This window comes from Oncorhynchus kisutch, linkage group LG1, assembly GCF_002021735.2.
Source record: "Oncorhynchus kisutch isolate 150728-3 linkage group LG1, Okis_V2, whole genome shotgun sequence".
In the NCBI taxonomy this organism is placed as follows: Eukaryota; Metazoa; Chordata; class Actinopteri; order Salmoniformes; family Salmonidae; genus Oncorhynchus; species Oncorhynchus kisutch.
Genome location: NC_034174.2, coordinates 72,268,069 through 72,290,062, shown reverse-complemented (window position 1 = coordinate 72,290,062; position 21,994 = coordinate 72,268,069). Strand labels below are relative to the sequence as shown.

At 41.0% G+C, this 21,994-nt stretch overlaps 2 protein-coding genes across 2 annotated transcripts; one reads left to right on the top strand and one right to left on the bottom strand.

Annotated features, from left to right (window-relative positions):
* Positions 1–10,559: 10,559 nt before the first annotated feature.
* On the top strand, positions 10,560–18,064 carry LOC109888284 (40-kDa huntingtin-associated protein). The gene is made up of 17 exons (XM_031832146.1): positions 10,560–10,849; positions 11,112–11,399; positions 11,782–11,900; positions 12,039–12,149; positions 12,380–12,499; positions 12,707–13,185; positions 13,574–13,620; positions 13,802–13,874; positions 14,103–14,262; positions 15,315–15,383; positions 15,595–15,715; positions 16,075–16,167; positions 16,295–16,359; positions 16,519–16,600; positions 16,738–16,784; positions 17,336–17,391; positions 17,558–18,064. The coding sequence occupies exons 6-17, from the start codon at positions 13,127–13,129 to the stop codon at positions 17,637–17,639; spliced, it is 954 nt and encodes a 317-aa protein (XP_031688006.1). The 5' UTR covers positions 10,560–10,849; positions 11,112–11,399; positions 11,782–11,900; positions 12,039–12,149; positions 12,380–12,499; positions 12,707–13,126; the 3' UTR covers positions 17,640–18,064.
* On the bottom strand, positions 17,930–21,763 carry LOC116375283 (epithelial membrane protein 2). The gene is made up of 5 exons (XM_031832160.1): positions 21,629–21,763; positions 20,234–20,317; positions 19,859–19,961; positions 19,165–19,305; positions 17,930–18,794 (listed from the first exon to the last, which is right to left on the bottom strand). Exons 2-5 carry the CDS (start codon positions 20,306–20,308, stop codon positions 18,637–18,639), a joined length of 477 nt encoding a protein of 158 aa, XP_031688020.1. The 5' UTR covers positions 20,309–20,317; positions 21,629–21,763; the 3' UTR covers positions 17,930–18,636.
* Between the last annotated feature and the right edge of the window lie 231 nt (positions 21,764–21,994).

The window sequence follows — 21,994 nt, the reverse complement described above, 5'->3', positions numbered from 1 at the left end:
CTTCAAGAATCAATGGGTACATATCAAGTCCAAAAATTGACGTATTAACGGCAGATTGCCCCTTTAAAGGTGCAGGGCCCTTTCAAGTGTTCTCAGATTCAGCTGTCATTTAAATGGCCAGTATCACTCCTCATCTTTAATCCTGTTGTTGTATTGTCACTTTCATCCAGGACACCTGTCCATCCTCCCGTTCCGCTCGTCCCCTTTTACCTTTCATCTTGTCTCTCCGTAGCTCTCTCATTTTTGTATCTTTCTGTCTGTTTTTTCTCTTTCACAAGTAGAACACTGAAATGAGATTGAGGTTACTCAAGATGTTGGAGAGGCAGGTTTGTAGACCAGGACAGACGGAGAGGAAGTTGACGAATGACACACTGATAAAAAGTGAACCAGTAGGATATTGTGTACAAAATTTGAAAGACTCCAAATCCTCCTCCTGAGACTCTATCTGCCTCTCTTTCTTCTGAAAGAGCTCTGACCAGCAACAAGGGAGATATTTAAAGAAATCAGTCATCCACAAAACCCTCTTTGAGATTTTGGTAAAGCATATCTCTGTCTATATTCGTATAATTCAATATCTCTGCTATGATCCTATGTCATTGAGAGATAAATAATTAGCTAGTGCTAAAAACAACACTGATAGAACAAGAACACATTGATAGAACACATTGCAACACATATAACTACTTGACAATTAATCGTTACCTAGCAACTGGCTCTTTTTTCAAGAGATGGGGAGAGTGGAGGATTTATACTGTATAGTCTCACTGTTTTAGTGGATTGGATGGGAAAATGAATCAACATACAATACCAAAATGGAAAGTACAGCCTGAGCCGAACATCTACAGAGAGAGGGAAAGTCAGAGAGAGGGAGAGGGAGAGAGTGAGAGCGAGAGAAATGGGGAATGGAATGCAGATTAAGAAGTAGAGATGAAAGACTGAAGCCCCGCTTATACCTGGGGCTAACATTGGTTGTGTGTCCTAATCTTGTCCACATTCTGATTGTGCCTACATTTTTGTGTCTGCATTGTGACCAAATTTTCTGATCCATCCCTGTATGCAAATTATTTCACAGCTATTCTTTCTAATAATAAGTTAATTACTTGAAGACGTGTTGGTGGCATAAGTCAAGGGTGCAGTCTGTCAATGATGTTAGAGGCTGGTATAATGATGATTTAAGTGGTTTCACTGCCCAGAATGGTCTACACAATGCATCTTTTAATCGTGTAAACCTGTCTAAAAATGCGGGATCAATCAGAATGTGGACAAGATCAGGAAAAAGGACGCATGTTAGAACCAGGTATAAACAGGGCCAGAGAGAAACAACGGAGGATGACAAGCAGAGATGGGAAAGTAGAGGCAGGTTGGGAAAGAGGGAATGAGAAAGACGGAACATTTTATACTGCGGCTCTGTGGATGAGAAGCAGGAGTTGGGGAAGAGGAGAGGAGAGAAAGGAGAGAAGGAACGGTTGCTGTAGAAACGCTTGGCAAAGTTTTAATGAGGGCACAAAGTTCGATCCTTATGCCCACAACACATCCACACTCACACACACACACAGTATATATACCAGCTGGCTTTAGTATTACCCTTTGTAACTACAGCTAACGGAAAAAATATCTACAAACTTTCACAGATCCCTCTAACACCAAAGTCCCAAACGAATAACAGGATAGGGAGTCACCCTTTAAAGTCAGATATCAAAACATAACATTGTGGCATACAACATCCTCTCCAATAGGAGCATTTTGTTCTATTGTGGATTGTTAATGTGGTACTCTAAAATCAATTGTGTGGCGATTGGTTTTGAATCTAATGATGATCACGCTTCCATGCAAATGACTGAATTATTCTCATGGCCATGCAGCCACAGTTGGCTAGTTCTGTATGAGATGATCAGACAGTTGAGACTTGATGAGTTTGTTTAATGAATATATCATTGCTCTCTCATGGGTTGATACACATAACAACTGCAGATGCACATCTTTGTTAATAATGAAGCAGAGATAGAGAATACATACATGTTACATCAACTTTCTACAATAGATATCAGATGTTGATACATTATAATTATTTGCAGACTCTATTTCGTTAATTTCTCGCTCTTTCACCTTTGACCTCTCACTGAACTTAGAACCCTAACACTAACTTTCCTACTATCACACTCCTCCGTAGTCCACAATCCCTCCCGCTATCTCTCACTCTCCAGCATCCTAACTTGTCCGTTGTTGTATACTCTCACCCTCCTCTTCCTCACCACCCTAGTCCCCCTCACAGGGACCGCCTTCTTCAAGGTGTACCTCGTCAGTCTCGCTGCGCCACCTCTCATGCTCCGAGGTGCCAGAGCCCTGCTACCGCCACCCCCTCCCTCCTCCCCCTCGTCCCGGTAGCCGTGGCGACGGAGGAATGGTTCCAAGGTTGCTAGGCGATGGGTGAGTTCCGTGATACGCCTGTGCAGCAGAGTGACTTCCCTGAAGAGATCGTTGAGCGACTCGGACAGAGGGCGCACCCTGCAGGACACAAAGAGTAACTTGGCAACAGGCATTTCAAACTGGCAATCAATCACACTTTAAGAACCTGGACAGTAACTTCAAATTATTCATCTGCACTGGTCAATATTTTGTAGAGTCAAAACAGGAACTTAGCAACATCAATCTGCAATGTCATTCACACATTGTTGGACAGATTAAATAACTTCATAGAACTACATCTTCATTATAGAGACATACAGGGCCTTCAGAAAGTATTCACCCCCCTTCCCCTTTTCCACATTTTGTTGTGTTACAGCCTGAATTTAAAATGGATTCAATTTTTTTTTGTGGGGGGGGGGGGGTCACAAGCCTACACATACCACATAATGTCAAAGTAGAATTATGTTTTTAGACATTTTTGCAAATGAATTACAAATGAGAAGCTGAAAATGATAAGCCTTAATAAGTAAGGAGTAAACATTTTCTTCTTAGAACTACCCATCCCGGATCCGGTATATTTGTCATCAGCAACCGCTGAATAGCATAGCGCAACAGTCGTTGCATGGATCACTCTGTGACTAATAATCATGTTAGCATGATTTTTTAAATAACTACCTCCTCTCTGTTCTCCAGTGAATTTCAAACACAGATTCAACCACAAAGACCAGGGAGGTTTTCCAATGCCTAGCAAAGAAGGGCACCTATTGGTAGATTGGTAAAATAAAAAATGCAGACATTGAATATCTTTGAGCATGGGGAACTTATTAATTACACTTTGGATCGTGTATCAATACACCTAGTCACTACAAAGATAATACTGCAAAAATGTAGCAAAGAAATTCATTTTTTGTCCTGAATACAAAGTGTTGTGTTTGGGGCAAATCCAATACAACACATTACTGAGTATCACTCTCCATAATTTTAAGCATAGTGGTGGCTGTACCATGTTATGGGTATGCTTGTAATCGTTAAGGAGTTTTTCAGGATAAAAAAATAAACAGAAATGGAGCTAAGCACAGGAAAAAACCTAGAGGAAAACCTGGTTCAGTCTGCTTTTCAACAGACACTGGGAGACAGTCACCTTTCAGCAGGACAATAACGGAAAACAAGGTAAAATATACACTGGAGTTGCTTACCAGGAATACAGTGGATGTTCCTGAGCGGCTTAGTTACAGTTTTGACTTAAATTGGCTTGAAAATCTATGGCAGGACTTGAAAATGGTTGTCTAGCAATGATCAACAACCAATTTGACAGCTTGAAGAATTTTAAATGGGCAAATATTGTACAATCCAGGTGTGGAAAGCTCTTAGAGACTTACCCAGAAAGACAGCTGTAATCGCTGCTAAAGGTGTTTCTAATGTATTGAATAATTATGCAAATGGTTATTTCTGTATTTAATTTTCAGTACATTTGCAAAAATGTCTAAAAACATGTTTTACTTTGTCATTATGGAGTAATGTCTGTAGATGGGGAAGAAAAAATGTATACTTAATCTGTTTTGAATTCAGGCTGTAACACAACACACAACAGTAAGTCAAGGGGTATGAATACTTTCTGAAAGTAATGTAAAAATGGATTTGTACACTCTCTGTTGACCCATACCACAGTAAAGATGTCCCTCTGGTACTCCTACCTGGAGTAGTCAGGAAGCAGGGTGCTGGGCTGAGAGTGGAGTAGGGTCTTGATCTCGTTGAATATGCGTTTTCCCCAGACGTCCAGGACTCTGGTCACACTGCGGACAGAGGTCACGTTCACACTCTCAGCTGCAACCACAACCCCAGAGGAAAGGAAGAAGAGTCGTTGTTATGAAAGACCTGTCTTTTTCACTTCTGCTTTTGCTTTCCTTGACGTCAACTGAGTAGACTGGATGGATGTTCTTATTTATTAGCTCACCTCCCTCCCGGTAGTTCCAGTACCCATAATCCAGTTCGTTCTCCTCACCAACGGACTGGGCCATGGTCACCATGGCAGCCAGAAGCAGCAGCAGCATCACAGTTTGAGGGGCCATGATGAGAAGACACAGCCCTTTATGAAGAAGAAAAGGAAAACACAACAAGAATGATTGAAAGAAATCTGCCAATTAGCCAAAATCAGTTCACTGTGACATTACAACAATTTGATTACATTCAGAAGACATAGGGAAAGTCAGAGACAGAGAGAAGAATCAGAAAGAGGGAGAGAGAGAGAGAGAGAGAGAGAGAGAGTGAAGAAAACATTTTTTTTTCCCACACAAGGCTGCCAACAGTCTCTCCGTGGCCCAGTTAAGAGTTGAAAACAGATCCATGTGCATGTTCACATGTTGGTTTGGTATAGGTCATCTTAGAAACCCTCTATATTACCTATGGGTCTTTGAAAGTCTCTCAAAGTATGTACAAGTGTGTTTTCAATACTATGACTGAAAACAGGTAACATAGCCATTCATTTGTGGTAAGGACAGGAGTCGGACAGTCTTATGACCTGTTGGACTGAGCAAACTCAATTAGTTTATGTCAAAGCCTGAAGAAAATCTATTTTGTGTGAGGGACAGTGGGGCCTGTGTCTTCAGGACAGTGGTGTGATAGAAGGAGAATGACCATGTGTCCAACCAACCAGCCAGCAAGCAGTTTGAAGACCTTGATTGTATTGTATCGGTTCCAGAAACAAGGCTATATAAAGAGCAGGAAGGGGATTATACCCAGGATTGGTAATCACTTGGAATGTTCTGGATATCTTAGATGATGACTTATGAAAGAAGTCTTGTAAATGCTTTCATAAGAGGGTCTCGTGTTGCAGTTGGAACCTGACCAGAGGGAGAGTGGAATATACAAATTAACACCTATCTTCACAAGAAACAAGCTTTAAAAGCCATATCAGGCACGAAAAATTGCCAAAGGCCCTGGTCACCTGTGACATTGACTGTTCTCCAGGCTCCCGTTCTGCTACCAGTCACTTTTCAGCCTTGTTTACATGTATATCATACTACCAGTCCTTTTTTATGTATGAACCCACCTCAACCACTCCAGTACCCCTGCATTGAATAAGGTACTGGTACTGACCTGTATATACTACCACTCCAGTACCCCTGCATTGAATAAGGTACTGGTACTGACCTGTATATACTACCACTCCAGTACCCCTGCATTGAATAAGGTACTGGTACTGTCCTATATATACTACCACTCCAGTACCCCTGCACATTGAATAAGGTACTGGTACTGACCTGTATATACTACCACTCCAGTACCCCTGCACATTGAATAAGGTACTGGTACTGACCTGTATATACTACCACTCCAGTACCCCTGCACATTGAATAAGGTACTGGTACTGACCTGTATATACTACCACTCCAGTACCCCTGCACATTGAATAAGGTACTGGTACTGACCTGTATATACTACCACTCCAGTATCCCTGCACCTTGAATAAGGTATTGGTACTGTCCTGTATATACTACCACTCCAGTACCCCTGCACATTGAATAAGGTACTGGTACTGACCTGTATATACTACCACTCCAGTACCCCTGCACATTGAATAAGGTAATGGTACTGACCTGTATATACTACCACTCCAGTACCCCTGCACATTGAATAAGGTACTGGTACTGTCCTGTATATACTACCACTCCAGTATCCCTGCATATTGAATAAGGTACTGGTACTGACCTGTATATACTACCACTCCAGTATCCCTGCATATTGAATAAGGTACTGGTACTGACCTGTATATACTACCACTCCAGTATCCCTGCATATTGAATAAGGTACTGGTACTGACCTGTATATACTACCACTCCAGTATCCCTGCATATTTAATAAGGTACTGGTACTGACCTGTATATACTACCACTCCAGTACCCCTGCATATTGAATAAGGTATTGGTACTGTCCTGTATATACTACCACTCCAGTATCCCTGCACATTGAATAAGGTACTGGTACTGACCTGTATATACTACCACTCCAGTATCCCTGCATATTGAATAAGGTACTGGTACTGACCTGTATATACTACCACTCCAGTATCCCTGCATATTGAATAAGGTACTGACCTGTATATACTACCACTCCAGTATCCCTGCATATTGAATAAGGTACTGGTACTGACCTGTATATACTACCACTCCAGTATCCCTGCATATTGAATAAGGTACTGGTACTGACCTGTATATACTACCACTCCAGTACCCCTGCATATTGAATAAGGTACTGGTACTGACCTGTATATACTACCACTCCAGTATCCCTGCATATTGAATAAGGTACTGACCTGTATATACTACCACTCCAGTATCCCTGCATATTGAATAAGGTACTGGTACTGACCTGTATATACTACCACTCCAGTATCCCTGCACATTGAATAAGGTACTGGTACTGTCCTGTATATACTACCACTCCAGTATCCCTGCACCTTGAATAAGGTACTGACCTGTATATACTACCACTCCAGTATCCCTGCATATTGAATAAGGTACTGACCTGTATATACTACCACTCCAGTATCCCTGCATATTGAATAAGGTACTGACCTGTATATACTACCACTCCAGTATCCCTGCATATTGAATAAGGTACTGACCTGTATATACTACCACTCCAGTATCCCTGCATATTGAATAAGGTACTGACCTGTATATACTACCACTCCAGTATCCCTGCATATTGAATAAGGTACTGACCTGTATATACTACCACTCCAGTATCCCTGCATATTGAATAAGGTACTGACCTGTATATACTACCACTCCAGTATCCCTGCATATTGAATAAGGTACTGACCTGTATATACTACCACTCCAGTATCCCTGCATATTGAATAAGGTACTGACCTGTATATACTACCACTCCAGTATCCCTGCATATTGAATAAGGTACTGGTACTGACCTGTATATACTACCACTCCAGTATCCCTGCATATTGAATAAGGTACTGACCTGTATGTACTACCACTCCAGTATCCCTGCATATTGAATAAGGTACTGACCTGTATATACTACCACTCCAGTATCCCTGCATATTGAATAAGGTACTGACCTGTATGTACTACCACTCCAGTATCCCTGCATATTGAATAAGGTACTGACCTGTATATACTACCACTCCAGTATCCCTGCATATTGAATAAGGTACTGACCTGTATATACTACCACTCCAGTATCCCTGCATATTGAATAAGGTACTGACCTGTATATACTACCACTCCAGTATCCCTGCATATTGAATAAGGTACTGACCTGTATGTACTACCACTCCAGTATCCCTGCATATTGAATAAGGTACTGACCTGTATTTACTACCACTCCAGTATCCCTGCATATTGAATAAGGTACTGACCTGTATATACTACCACTCCAGTATCCCTGCATATTGAATAAGGTACTGACCTGTATATACTACCACTCCAGTATCCCTGCATATTGAATAAGGTACTGACCTGTATATACTACCACTCCAGTATCCCTGCATATTGAATAAGGTACTGACCTGTATATACTACCACTCCAGTATCCCTGCATATTGAATAAGGTACTGACCTGTATGTACTACCACTCCAGTATCCCTGCATATTGAATAAGGTACTGACCTGTATGTACTACCACTCCAGTATCCCTGCATATTGAATAAGGTACTGACCTGTATGTACTACCACTCCAGTATCCCTGCATATTGAATAAGGTACTGACCTGTATATACTACCACTCCAGTATCCCTGCATATTGAATAAGGTACTGACCTGTATGTACTACCACTCCAGTATCCCTGCATATTGAATAAGGTACTGACCTGTATGTACTACCACTCCAGTATCCCTGCATATTGAATAAGGTACTGACCTGTATATACTACCACTCCAGTATCCCTGCATATTGAATAAGGTACTGACCTGTATGTACTACCACTCCAGTATCCCTGCATATTGAATAAGGTACTGACCTGTATGTACTACCACTCCAGTATCCCTGCATATTGAATAAGGTACTGACCTGTATATACTACCACTCCAGTATCCCTGCATATTGAATAAGGTACTGACCTGTATGTACTACCACTCCAGTATCCCTGCATATTGAATAAGGTACTGACCTGTATATACTACCACTCCAGTATCCCTGCATATTGAATAAGGTACTGACCTGTATATACTACCACTCCAGTATCCCTGCATATTGAATAAGGTACTGACCTGTATGTACTTGCATTCTTGTTTCTTTAACTGTCATTGCAGTTCTTGTGTGGTTTTTATTCTTAATTTGATTTTTTATTATATTTTCTATTATTATCTACAGTATATTATTATCAGTGCAATGTTGGGAAAGGGCTCTCATGGTAAGAATTTCACTGTACTGTTTTAAACCTGTGGTGTCCTGTGCAGGTGGTGAGTAAACATTGAAACGTGAAACTTGAATATGGTGGAGCTGTTTCAATAAACATATCAAGAACCAAACAGACAAATTAGACACATGCAGGAAGATAAGGTTCCGTATGTATCCCAGTTAAATTGTCAACAGTAAAACAACAGTGCCACAAACAACTGAAACAAGGCCAACAAACCAATGCATTTGCTGGATGAGAAGTACATTACATGTTTTAAATGAGTGAATGAAACAATACTTACACCTTCAGGGAATTAGGTTTAATTTAACTGGTCCAAGTTGCCACTCAATAAAACTTGGTGCCTTCACTTTATTTGAAGTATTATCTCCCCTTTTCTCTTCTCCGCTCTTCCAATGCCCTGGTCTCCTCTTCCTCGTCCCTCTCTTCTCCTCTCTGTCCCTGCAGTAGTAATGTGATTAGCAGGAGAATGTGGCTGGGCAGTGCGGACCCACTTAAGGACTCTTTATTTGTGAACTGTGAGAGGACTGAGGAGCGTACACATCTCACTCTCTCTTCTCTCTCTCTCCCTCTTTCTCTCTCTCTCCCCCCCTCTATTTCTGGGTTCCAGCTGTTTCCAGACGTACGTGTTCTCTTCATATTCACTATTCTTTTGAGTCTTCCTGTCATTCCCCCTTCCCCGCCCCTCTTTTTCCCCTTCTCTTTGATGCAGATGGAGGTAAAGAATGATTGTTATCCTATATGAGCTATGACATTATTTCAAGGACCCAAAAGTATAACAGCAAATTCTCCACATTTCTCAAATGATGACGCATTTCATCCAGCTCTGGTTATCGTCCAAGTTCAGTCCAACACATCAACTGACCAAATCCAGGTGAATACCTTCCATACTGTTGACAGTGGATTTGCCCTGCCAGGTAAAATAATGCCAGAAAGTGATTTAAGGTTGGAGGGGAGTTAGAGATAGATAAGGAGAGGGGGAATGGTATGAAATAGAGTGAGCATAATTTTTATTCACTGGTATCCAGATGTTATTTCTGTTCTCTCTCTCTACGTCTGTTGTTGTGCAGTGGCTGCTGTGAGGTCAGAGTTGGCTTCCAGCTCTGCCAATGAAAGGGGGATAACAGGGGAAAGAGTTTGTAAAAGAAGGGAATAGAGAGAGAGGGAAGAAGGGAAGAGGGGACGAGGCATAGGCATGTGCAGAGGTGTTGCAATGCTGTGCAGTTCTTCCTTCCACACTGACTGAGAGCATTAGTTGAGGAGAAGTCAAACGGATGTACATTCACCTGGTTTGCATTAACATAGACAATTTGTCACCTCCCCCGAATTCTATTCTCTCTTTCTCAGATGTTTTCCTCTCTCTCTCTCTTTCATCCGAAGGGCCAGACTCTCATTTAGTGCTCACGTGTGGTTTGAACTTTAACTCTGGGTCTCTCCAACACTGTCTCACAGTGGAGGAAACTCAACACTGCATCTGGGATGGATCTGGTGAGTGACGTAACAAACACAAAAATAACACAGTAGCTGCCTGTTGTATCACAACAAAACATACACAAGAGTACATACTGTAATAACTGTACTTTTTGGACATTCCCTGTCTGCTGTAAATGCTTCATGCTTTCATTCATAATCTGTTTATATATTTTTTAAATGTATCTGTTATTTTATAGTCTATGCCTCCTAGAGCAGTACAGTATCTTGGTCATTCTATCTCTGATGCTTGGGGATTTTACAAGGCTCACATGAATTAATACTTTGAGGAAGTGGCCAGAGCAAAACAGGAACCCCAGTATTGCGACCTCTCTGAGGCCAAGACTAACAGATATAGACATACACATTCTGGGCAATCTGAACAGGGGAAAGGCTAGGAGCGACACTCATACACTGTTTGGGAAATTCGACGAAATCCTTCCAATACTGATACAGGTATTCCTATCTTAAGTGACCACAAACAAATAGAAGCAGAGGGGGGAAAACAAAACCTTTGGTGTCTCTTCAAAATGTGCATCTGGATGGTTGAAGTTCTGTGTGTCCTGATGTGTATGGGAAATCATCAGGCTCAAGGTAAGGGTATTTAATTAACAAAACATTTAAATACCAATACCATGATACAGTTGAAAGTCATTGTTTCATGTTAGAAGTTAGAAATGTCATGATAGAAATTCCTGTTATCATTTACAGAACTGTCTTTTCTCATCAACATTGTATATCAATGAATTTCTAGCGGGCTATATCAAAGTATTGCAAATCAATACATAAGTCAGTTGCCTATTTGGTTCTTCGATGTCAGATTGAGCCTTACTCTACATCCCCCTGTGTAATTTAGAAGCCAACCCAGCTATCTCCATGCCGGACAGAATCAGGGTGGCTCTGGCAGGAGAAACGGTCCTTTACAAACCCAAAGTGACCATCCCAATGAATCAGAGCTCCAGCAACTTAGTCTGCTCTGGGCCTCCAGAACAAAAGAAGATAAAAGAATGGATTATTCTCTTTTCTCCTGAAACAAAAACAACAACATTTAATTTGGAAATAACAGCATATAACAGTTCATACTCAGGAGAGTATAACTGCAAGTATAAAAATGTGGAGATCTTCTGGACCCTTCTGGTGAAAGGTGAGTGTGTGGTAGAAGAAGAAGAAAATTAAGGGATGATAGAAAGATAACAGTTAGTCAGTTAGTGAAACTTCTGTCCACATCTTGAGTAACAGGAATGGTTGACGTGACAGTGAAAACACAATCCTTTTTTAAAAGGGACCTTTTTTGGTACAAATACCGTAGATGTCAGCTGAATGTCAGATGTACGCCACCATCAACAACACGCACGATTGTCGTCATGAAAATAAAAAGCCCTCTAACTCTTTTTTTTTCACTTGACATTCATCTATTTCCAACCAAAGTGTTCAGCCATTGACTGACACTGGACAAACTCTAATGGTACTATGTTTATTGTCTCTGTATCTCTGTGTCTCTGTATTTGTCTCTGTCTCTCTTTCAGACGAGGGGTACCGGCAGCTTTACTCTGGTTTCATCCTTTTCATCGTGTTGGGGGCTCTTTCCACAGGCCTCCTCATCTTCAGTGTGATCGGCTCCATATACGTGTTCAAAAGCCAATGGGTAAGAGGTTTGAGAAAGGTTTGGTGGAGGTTCTGAAACACTGTATATTTTTGTACCCTTCTGTTGTGGTTGGTATGTTGTCATTGTATCAGTCCGTGTGTGTTAACTTGTGATTTCCGGGGTGAATTTATATTGAAGAATGGAAGTACCGGTAGTGGAGTAAGCAGAAGGAATAGAGGGAAGAATGAAGAGGAGGAGGAGAACGGTAACACATCAGTGAATGCAGCTGCCTCTGCTCCAGTTTACGCTGTAAGCATGTCTCTCTATCTCCATTGACTTGCTGTAACTATATCACATTGATTTTACGAGTTGAACCACAACAAAAAAATGACCTTGACACATGTCAAAGCTGTGTATGGGTCATCAAAAGAATATCATCAACAAAGATCCACTGTTTTGATTAACTTCCACATCCACTGTAGGCCCTATGTGATCTACAAGAATGAATGTGTCTCACCTGGAACTCTCTCCTCTCTCAGAGTCTAGAGTCTCCGCCAGCATCTGTCTATGAGGTCTTGACCCCAGGAGCACCAGCAGCAGCAGTAAAGCGTGAATCTGTCCAGAGGAAAGGAAAAGTAAAGAGAAAGTCAAAGGAATCGGTCAGTGTGAACATACACTAACCAGGAAATATAAATGACTAAAGCCTTGGTTTTGTCATTCCAGATATATTATATTTAATTGTATTCTATTTTTCTACCATATTCTATATATGAGTATACCTATATCTACCAATAATGTTGATAAAGAGCTGTTCGATTTAATGGGGATGCTACTGTCCTGACCTCTCTCCCACTCTCCTCCTACAGATGGAGAATGCAACGCCGCAAGGGGAAGGAATATTTGAATGCGTCTATGAGAATTTCTAACCTAATGGCATCTGCACTGTGTTTTGCAATCTCTCTTGTTCTTTTACACAGACCTAAAATCACGTATGTATTTTACCCTGCAGCTTCGTGACTTCTGTTGAAAATAAACTGCGTCTCTGGTTGTTGTCATCACGGAATGTCTCTGGTTGTTATTTTGTCTAATAAACAGATATCTGCAATATGTCAGATTCATTTTAGCGAGAGATTTTGCAAACTGAACCCTTGTTCTCCAAAGTCCCACCATAATAAGATTGTATCCAATGAGACTATTAGGCTATTTTGAGTAAGAACCAATCGAAACGCGTCTCCCATCTCTACTTCCGGGTTTGGTTTATTTACGTTTTTCATCTATTGTTGACCATGGCAGCGGAGGGGGACTTTCTGATGAGATATCGTGCTGTATCAAATAAATTGAAAAAGTACGATTTATTACGTTCTTGTCTTTGTTCTGTGTATCCATTCGAGTGACTATGTGTAATGCATGATCGTCTAATCTTTTGAATTGCGAGCCAGGATTTCACAGCTAGCTAGCTAAAGGTAGCCGGCTACACTGCGTTTTATTTATTTATGTTGCCATTTTTAGCATGTTTTGGCTAAACTCACTAGATAGATAATTAGTTAGCTGCTTCAAATGAATCCTCATCCCTGAATGATAATGATTGTTTAGCTGACGTTAGTTTTCTAGCGTTGTAGCCAATCAGGTACTAGAGCAGTGGTTACTAGGCTAACGGCAACTAGCTAACTAAACATGTTTGACATTCTGTTGTCCCTACTGGCTTAGTTGTAATTTCACTTTGCCCACCTTAGACGTTTTCTTCGGAAACCCAATGTAGCAGAAGCAAGTGAGCAGTTTGGTGAGTAGCTAATGTGTCCTGGAAAAAAATGTATGACTAATAACCATGTTTCTGACATATCAACAATTAATTCATATGTTCATGTTTTCAGATGATGACCCCTACTATTAAGTACACCATTTGCACAACTTCTGTTGATTATGTGGCTTGCATCTCACCCAGTATTTCTGATTGGTTGCAGGCCAGTTAGCTAAAGAGCTGAAGCAGCAAGACTGCCTTCAGTATGCAGCCTTCTGTGACCTTGCAATGGCAAGGTAAGTCTCCATCTCTAACTATTGCCACCTAATCAGAACATATTGTTTGCCCATATTAATATCATACAGACATGGGTAGCATAGAATGATAGATCAATATTGCCCTTTCTCCTCCATTGTAAGTATCCTACAACCAACATTATTTCCTACTACCTATTATAATGTAAATTAGATATCTCACATTACAATATATAATCTATACCTGTTATATCCTACCTGAACCCACAGGTGTGAGCAGACTCTTTTCAATGCTCCTGGGGAGGCCCTGGCCCTGACCGATGCTGCCCGGCTCTTCCTGCTCTCTGAGAAGGAGAACAGAGCACTACAAGCCCCAGGCTTCGACGAGCACCTGCAGGCCGCACTCAACTGCTACAGCTTCGCCATCAAGGTAAAAAAGACTACAAATGTTTGACATAATAGAATAGAGATACACAAACAGGTCATAAATTAAAGGTCACGAACAGTCAAAATCATGTTTTTCATGAAATTTGATGATATTTGGATAAAACCAGATCAAAGTATTAAACATCACTGTTGCTTCTACATTGGTAAAGTTTGATCCTAAAGTTACTGGTCTCCTCCCCCATGTCAAACACTTTTATTTCAGGAGGCGGGATTATTAACGCGATAGGGGGACAGCACGTGTGTGACATCACGTGTTTGCAAAGGGGCATGGTTTATATACAGTAGCTAGATAGCTACTTTACTGGTGCAAAATTTGACTGTAGGGTGTCAGCAAATATAATTAAAAGTTTACTCTTCATCTATGGCAAAGATACTTCCATCTGTGCCTGGTGTTAGCTAGTTACTGTCTAGCTTGGTCTTCAGCCAGCATGGAACTAAAGGGGGCATTCAAAACTATGACGCAATTGTCATGTCAACACATCCGTCAGTGCTGCTGTGAACTGCATCACAAGAGACATAGATGTATAAAATATAAAAAACATCATTGATGTCATTTTAATGTTGTATTGAGTTGCTTTACGTTTCACCAAATTTGCTTGAGATGATTTAACTGCAACACTGCTCACTGCATCCACGTTTCTTGACAGAGGCGTTTCAAAGAGCTGCCAGTCGAGGCGTTTCAAAGAGCTGCCAGTCAAGGCGAGCTCATGACTATAAGCTTCCCTATTAAACCAGATGGAACTGACTGACATAAAGTGAGTGCAGCATTCAGTCTAGTTTAACCAGGCTTGGTGAACAACAGCTGTGAAAGGGAAAATGATCCATCAGAATATCTATTGGTTTGCTAGGGCATTTAAATGATAATCTAATCCTCTTTAGTTTATTGTTGAATCCATCTGAAATAACAGCTACAAAGAGATAGACCAAGCGTCTGGAGAATTTCCCATACATACTAACAACCCATTTTCCCTGGCCTTTCCCCTAGATTCCTCTGGAGACAGTAGTATAATGCGGTGTTTTACAAATGTGTTTCAGGTGTACATTGAGATGAACCAGCCTGTCATGGCCGCCAGTCTATCTCTGGAACTTGGCAATGCCCTCAAGGTAATGGACCAAACTGATCACAAAAGATAGATTGGCAACCATTCCTCTTCTATGTCAGTCTGTGTAGTGAATTAAGATCATATGATCATCCCTCTCATCCTTCTCTCTCTCTCCTTCCCTCTTTTTTTCTCTGTTTCTCTGTCTGCTGTTCTCTCCCCTCCCTCTCTCCCTTTCTCTCCCTCTTCCTCGCTCTTCTCATCTTCGTCTATAGGAGATGAACAGACCAGGTGAGGCCATAGTTCACTACCAGAGAGCAGCAGAACTCCAGACACAGCAGCCCATTGAGTCTCTGCTGTCTATGGGAGAGATGGCCACCTGCAAAATACTCACCCGTGAGTACAGTGGCGGGATCTGTGGGGGTTGATGGGTCTGGACCATAGGTGAAGATTTATTGATCTCCGAGCCAGGAAACGGGGTTATGGTATGGGGATTACCTGCATGTGGTCCAGATGTCAGTTGAAGCGTACCCATGTGTTGGGGACTAGAGTATACCAGAGTTGGGTTCAAGACCATGTCAATTCCAATAAGTTGCTTTGGACATGGATTTTCTCCAGTGGAGTGCAATTCAATTTCTGAATTTACTGGAATTGATATTGACTTGAACCCAACTCTGGTGTGTTTTTGTGTGTTTCTAATCCTAACAACAACATCATGATCCTGTAATAGACATTGTCTGTTCTCTGTGTGTCAGGTGACTATGACGGCGCGCTGTCCGTGCTGACAGAGATGCAGCTGATGTGTCAGGAGAGGGGACTGCAACTGCCCGGCACCAGCACCCCCGTTGGTGAAGACATAATGGACTGGCCCAACATTTGTGGCTAACTCATCACTTCCTGTGTTAAAGCAGGAAGTTCATTAACTATTCTGAAACTGATAACAGTATGCTTTTCGTCTGCTCATTGTCTTCTTAGGTGCATTTCTGGACATTGTGGCCAAGTGTGAGATTTCTAGAGTACTTTTGCTGATGCTGCTTGAGGTAAGCACAGCATCGCGACGATCGTTGTGCCTTCTTATACCATTACATTTCACTTCACTTGTATTCAATTCCTTCCTACAAACACTTACAGATGATTTATCACTGCTAAATTGCGTTATCTCTCCGAAAGCTGAGAACGAATGTCAATGCCTTTTGCAGCCTCCTCCCCAGAAGTTGTTGCCAGAGCATGCCCAGACCCTGGAGAGATACGCCTGGGAGTCGTTTGACCCTCATAGTCAGGGTAACTACACTACAGCCATTGTTCTAACGTGACTGACCTTAAACACTCATACACACAACACTAGCAAGGTTGGGATGGGAGAACAAAGTTCATAATTATATATTGTTAAACCTAAATTTCCAACCCTCTCATTGTAGTGACCTTCCTACCTGAGAATGTCTTCCTGCTTCTGCAGTCAGTTGTGGTATGTGGCATATTTCCTTACTAGACTCTATCACACAAAATACCTATGTATTGGCCCTTAATGTCCGGGTGAGAAGGTCAAGTGTCTCACATCAGGATTAATATGAGCATAATTGTAGCACTGAGTCAACTTTAAAGCAAGAAACCGTCATTGGTACATCTTATGAATGAATGGTATTCTTGAAGAATATAACTTTAAATGCCTCATGAGCTTAGTTCAACTGTCGTACCCCATCAGAACCCAAAATATAAGCTTGTTTTACTCCAATGTTTGTAAACAATGCAAATGTAAACAAAAACTGTACAGCCTAACAACATGATTAAAACTATAATGTTGATATCATGGATGGTCAAGCCCTTGCATCCATAGCTCTGTATATGAATGAGAATGAGGTTATGTTTCTCCCTCAGCATTTTACAGAAACAAAGGCAGGGTGAGGCTTTGTTATTGTTTGGATTTGAGGATCCTAGCTTTATGCTGATCTATATTGGTGGTTATGCTGGGCTTTCAAAGTCTTAAGTCTATGTCAGTCTATCATTGTGTTGTTGCAGATGGCCTGCCAGGAAAAAGACACAGAGTCCCTCAAGTCTCTTCAACCTGAACTCTGGTAAGCAAAAATAAAATCTCAGTTATGTGGTAGCTATTTAGCTGCAATACACATTTGAATTGAGTTTTTTTCCTTATGATTTTCTCATTGATATCTTGTCTCTAAATTGTCAAGAACATTTCCGTAGACTGTAAGGAAAATGGACAGTACATTTTTTCTTCTTCAGGCCTCTTCTCTCAGCAGAGCAGAACCACCTCCTTCACTTGGTGGTGCAAGAGCGGATCACCCCCTCTGGACAGGGGATTTAGTACAGTCCAGATCAACTCACTACACCCCCTCGGAATGACACATAATGGAACATTCCTGTCTCTGTCTTGGTCTGTTGTAGGGCCTCTTGAATAATGTTTTGGTGGGGTTGTCTTTTCTAAAAAAAAACGTGGGAACCGGACCAAGCATGTCGTTGGACACACTGTACATCTTACTGCATCCCCTGTTATGCCTATTAGTGGTCGCAGGATTGCTCTCGTGGTGAAGTCTTGCATCAAATAGTTATTTATTGGAAATATGTTGAATAGATGAAATATGAATGAAAAATATGCTTTTTTTCTAGCGTTTTTATTTTGTTAATAAATTGTATAGTCTGAACAAACATGGCTTAAATTCCAATGTAATTACAAAACAGAATCCCTCTACTGCATTATAATAAATGGTGATATTACATACACCGCATTGACCTCTGTTCCTGGTTTACCTTTTTCACTTGTACAAATTAAAATGTACTTTGATATAGCAGCCAACCAAAACTCAGAATCACACACGTGATTAAAATGCACTTAGAATACACGTTACGACAATTACACAACAAACGGTTACAATGTATTTAGATTTTAAAAAACAATTACAATTGGTTATAAAATACTTCAGTTATAAAAAATAAAAATTCAAATTCCTTTTAAAACATGTACTGGAAATTAAGCTTGTTTGCTGATTGTTCAAGTACTGCAACAGCTATGTAGCATACCTTGAAATATACAGTACTATATCAATCACACATTACAAATCTCCCATTTGAACAAGCATGCAGTAGTCTGCATAGAAATTGATTGTGCATACAATTCTTTGGGGTCCGCTCTCCCCCCTTCTGTACCACCTTCCTCCTCACAAGAAAAATCAAAATACTGGGACTGTTAATAAACTAAATAAGACCCCTACCCTCCCTCCATCCCTTTCCAACACAATGCAAAAACGTAATAAAAACTATCCTTCCTTACAATCCTCCTCTCCTCCCCTTCATCCCTCGTTCCTCTACTCGCTCTTCTTGCGCAGCACCACATAGATGACGCCCAGTATGAAGGTGAGAACGAAGGAGATCCAGGCCAGGATGAAAGAGTGTCCGAACCAGCCCTGGTCCTGCTTGTGGAAGATGTCCGTGTAGATGGACGCAGCAATCATTACACACAGACCTAGATGGAGACGATGGGAGATTTAAAAACACCTGTTAGGTTAATAACAGTTATGTGCTGTACTGGAAACATCACCTCAAAGTCACTCATAGAGCTGTAGACACAACTGCCGATGAGACCATTTCAACCTGAACTTAAATAACAGTGATAGTTATAGCAATAAACAATAGTGTTTTTCAACCATGCTCATGGGGACCCAGCCACAGGGTGTGCATTCAAAGACTGCATGATTAGTTATCAGTTTGCATCAGTTATTAGTTCTGTTTGCTAGTGCTGGACTACAACAGAACATATACACTGTGTTTATATCAATGTCATTACATTGATTATACAGTATAAAGATGCAGATACAGGGCCCCAAGCTACTTACAGGAGATGAGCATCAAGGCTCCAGAGAAGGTGAACCTCTGGCCCTTGGACAAGGTGAAGAGTTGAGCCACAAACACAAACAGGCCCAGGATGGAGAAGATGCAGGCCAGCACTGCTCCGGCCTGCACTACCTGGAGGTATTCTATAGGGGGGTACAGAGAGAACAGGGCTCCATGAGATGGGAAGATGCACATACTGATCCTGACACAATATAATCTTGTCATACAGAACAATGACATGTAGGCCTACCAGCAGGGGTAGAAATAAAACCATTCTGGGAACTCACCATAGTAAAAGGAACACATCAAAACTAGTTTCACTTTGGAAGCTTAATTCGACCCCTGCCTACCGAGCGGGTATAAGTATACGCACATGTCCACTCTATCTTGTTTTGGTAGAAGCTAATACTGTGTAGCCATAACAAGAGGTGAGCACACAGATGCTGTATCTTAATGTGAGCCAGTTTCAACCTGCAGGAAAATAATCCTGCGGCAACAGGAAATGTGAATGACATTTTTGTAGGGGTTGATACATTTTTCGTTAGGAAAATTAAGTCAGACATTTTAAAGTAGAAATTACAAACTTTCAAAGCCTTTTCAAACCTTGAGTACACTACAAGTTTGTATTTCCTGCTGGGCAGGAACATTCCTGCAACAACAGGGTCATCAAATTAAGATACGGCATCTGTACTATACCTTCAGCATAGTCTCCTTTGAGGTTGGTGTAGTGCCAAGCTGAGTCTGCCAGTTCCCACCGGCCCCACACATCTGTGGCCACTGAGTCTGTGAGCCACCAGGCCTGCAGAACACAGGAGAAGAGTAGCAAAGTCATTGTAACAAAACTTACTAACAGCTATATCATCTCATAACAGTGTTGTAACCGTGTTTTCAGTGTTGGATACTTAGGCCCAACGGTGGACATTTTTGTTCTAGCCCCTGTATTTATTATGGTGTCCATAAAGACGTTCTGAAGTTCATATGGAGCAGGAGAACAGATGGAACAGAAGGGGTCACTGAGGTGACATTGGAAGCATATGAAAGAAAAAGGAGAGGGGATATTTATTTACTTACATTATCAATGGTTGCAACCAGAAGCAGGATGATGGCAGTAATGTGAAGAACAACGATTCCAGCCAGGACCAACATTGTGACTAACTGAGAAAAGATAAGTGTTGTGGAAAGATATACAGTGAGTAGGCTTTGCTGCTTATTAGAAACTGGGTGGTTCGAACCCTGAATGCTGATTGGCTGAAAGCCGTGTTATATTATATACCACGGGTATGACAAAACATTTATTTTTACTGCTCTAATTATGTTGGTAATCAGTTCATAACAGAAATAAGGCACCTCTGGTGTTTGTGGTATATTGCCAATATACCAAGGCTAAGGGCTGTTTCCAGGCCCTTCTGCGTTGCATTGTGCTTAAGAATAGCCCTTAGCCGTGGTATATTGGCCATATACCACACCACCATCGGGCCTTATTGGTTAATTATCTTATTGGTATTTACTTGCTAAATACGAGGCATAACCAGATCTCGCTCAAATATTTTAAAATGCTTGTATTGTGTTTGAATTGGTTTGCCTACAATGGGAATAATAAAATAGACCCAAAAGTGCAAACTCCCAGATAAATCAAGCACAAAAAGTATTTGACGTCTGTTTTTGATCCAGGTCTGGGATAGAAGAGCGCTCTACCTAAATGATCAATTGGACTCATTTCAAATACGACTCAAATCATTGGATTCGATTGCTCATTCACGTTTAGCCTATAAAATTAGTTTATAGATTCGTTTATTTGTTATCAACTACAATTAGACCGCTTAGAGGGTAAAGTAATAATGGTTGTTTCTGTAGGTCTACCATCACAACAACATTGTTTAAAAAGTTACTCAAGTGTATAAAGTTATTAGGCCTAAACGTTTAGACTATTCGTTTAACTGCAGACTAATCATTATTAACCTGAATATATGCATATATATATATTTTTGACTCAATAGCAAGTTTCAGTAGAGAAAAATAATAGGCTATTCAACGTGGCCATGTATTTTAACTGGACTACTTGGCTGCACATTACCGTTTGTTATGGATGATATACCCGTTAGTTGCAACGGGCCCCATACACAGGCTATGAGAAAAGAGCGCGAGAATACGACGACAGAAGTGAGTCTGAAACATATGTGTTATACATAAATGAATACAAAATCTTTATTAAAATATGATCTATAATACTATGCAAGAAGTAAACCTATGTTGACGTTTTTTTGCCGCTCGCCAAGGTGAAATCCATGTTATCCTTCCAGAACGTCCTTATCAACTGAATGTAGTTCCATTATAAAACGTTTAAATACCTCCCCAAAACTATTGTTTTCGCCCACAGAGCCTTCAAAAAAATCGCTAAACAGTACCAACCCTCCACCAACCCCATTGAATAGAAATTGTAAACCGCATTAGGCTGATAAACATTACCTGTGAAGTAGCTTTTACGCACGATAGTTATTTGCAATTCTGAAAAGCTGTAGCGTTAGACCCACCCAGCATCGAATTCATAGCCTACACATCACTCTTTTTTTTCTCTTCGGCCCCTTCCCTCCCTTTCCCCTTTCCCCTTTCCCAAACTCCACCCATATCCTCAAACTGTTTCGTATCTTTAAAAAGTCAGGAACTTTAAAAGTCTATGACAAATAGGCAACGTTTCCCTCTGTCAAAACACTGCGTGAAGCTAAGTGATCTTCAAAGGAGCTCGTTGAATGAATGGAGTGACAATTACGGCTGTGTACAGAATGTGTGTAGAATAGTCCCAGTTTGTAGTATATTCTTAATTCTAAAAGGAAC

Bases quoted from the DNA above. Each gene is read 5' to 3' on its own strand.
- LOC109888284 (XM_031832146.1), top strand. From the start codon at position 13,127: ATGGCAGCGGAGGGGGACTTTCTGATGAGATATCGTGCTGTATCAAAT. The intron at 13,875-14,102 runs GTAAGTCTCCAT...CTGAACCCACAG, and splicing joins TGTGACCTTGCAATGGCAAG to GTGTGAGCAGACTCTTTTCA. The intron at 14,263-15,314 runs GTAAAAAAGACT...AATGTGTTTCAG, and splicing joins GCTACAGCTTCGCCATCAAG to GTGTACATTGAGATGAACCA.
- LOC116375283 (XM_031832160.1), bottom strand. From the start codon at position 20,308: ATGTTGGTCCTGGCTGGAATCGTTGTTCTTCACATTACTGCCATCATC. The intron at 19,306-19,858 runs GTATAGTACAGA...ACCCCCCTATAG, and splicing joins CAAAGGAGACTATGCTGAAG to AATACCTCCAGGTAGTGCAG. The intron at 18,795-19,164 runs GTAAGTAGCTTG...GTCTCCATCTAG, and splicing joins AGCCTTGATGCTCATCTCCT to GTCTGTGTGTAATGATTGCT.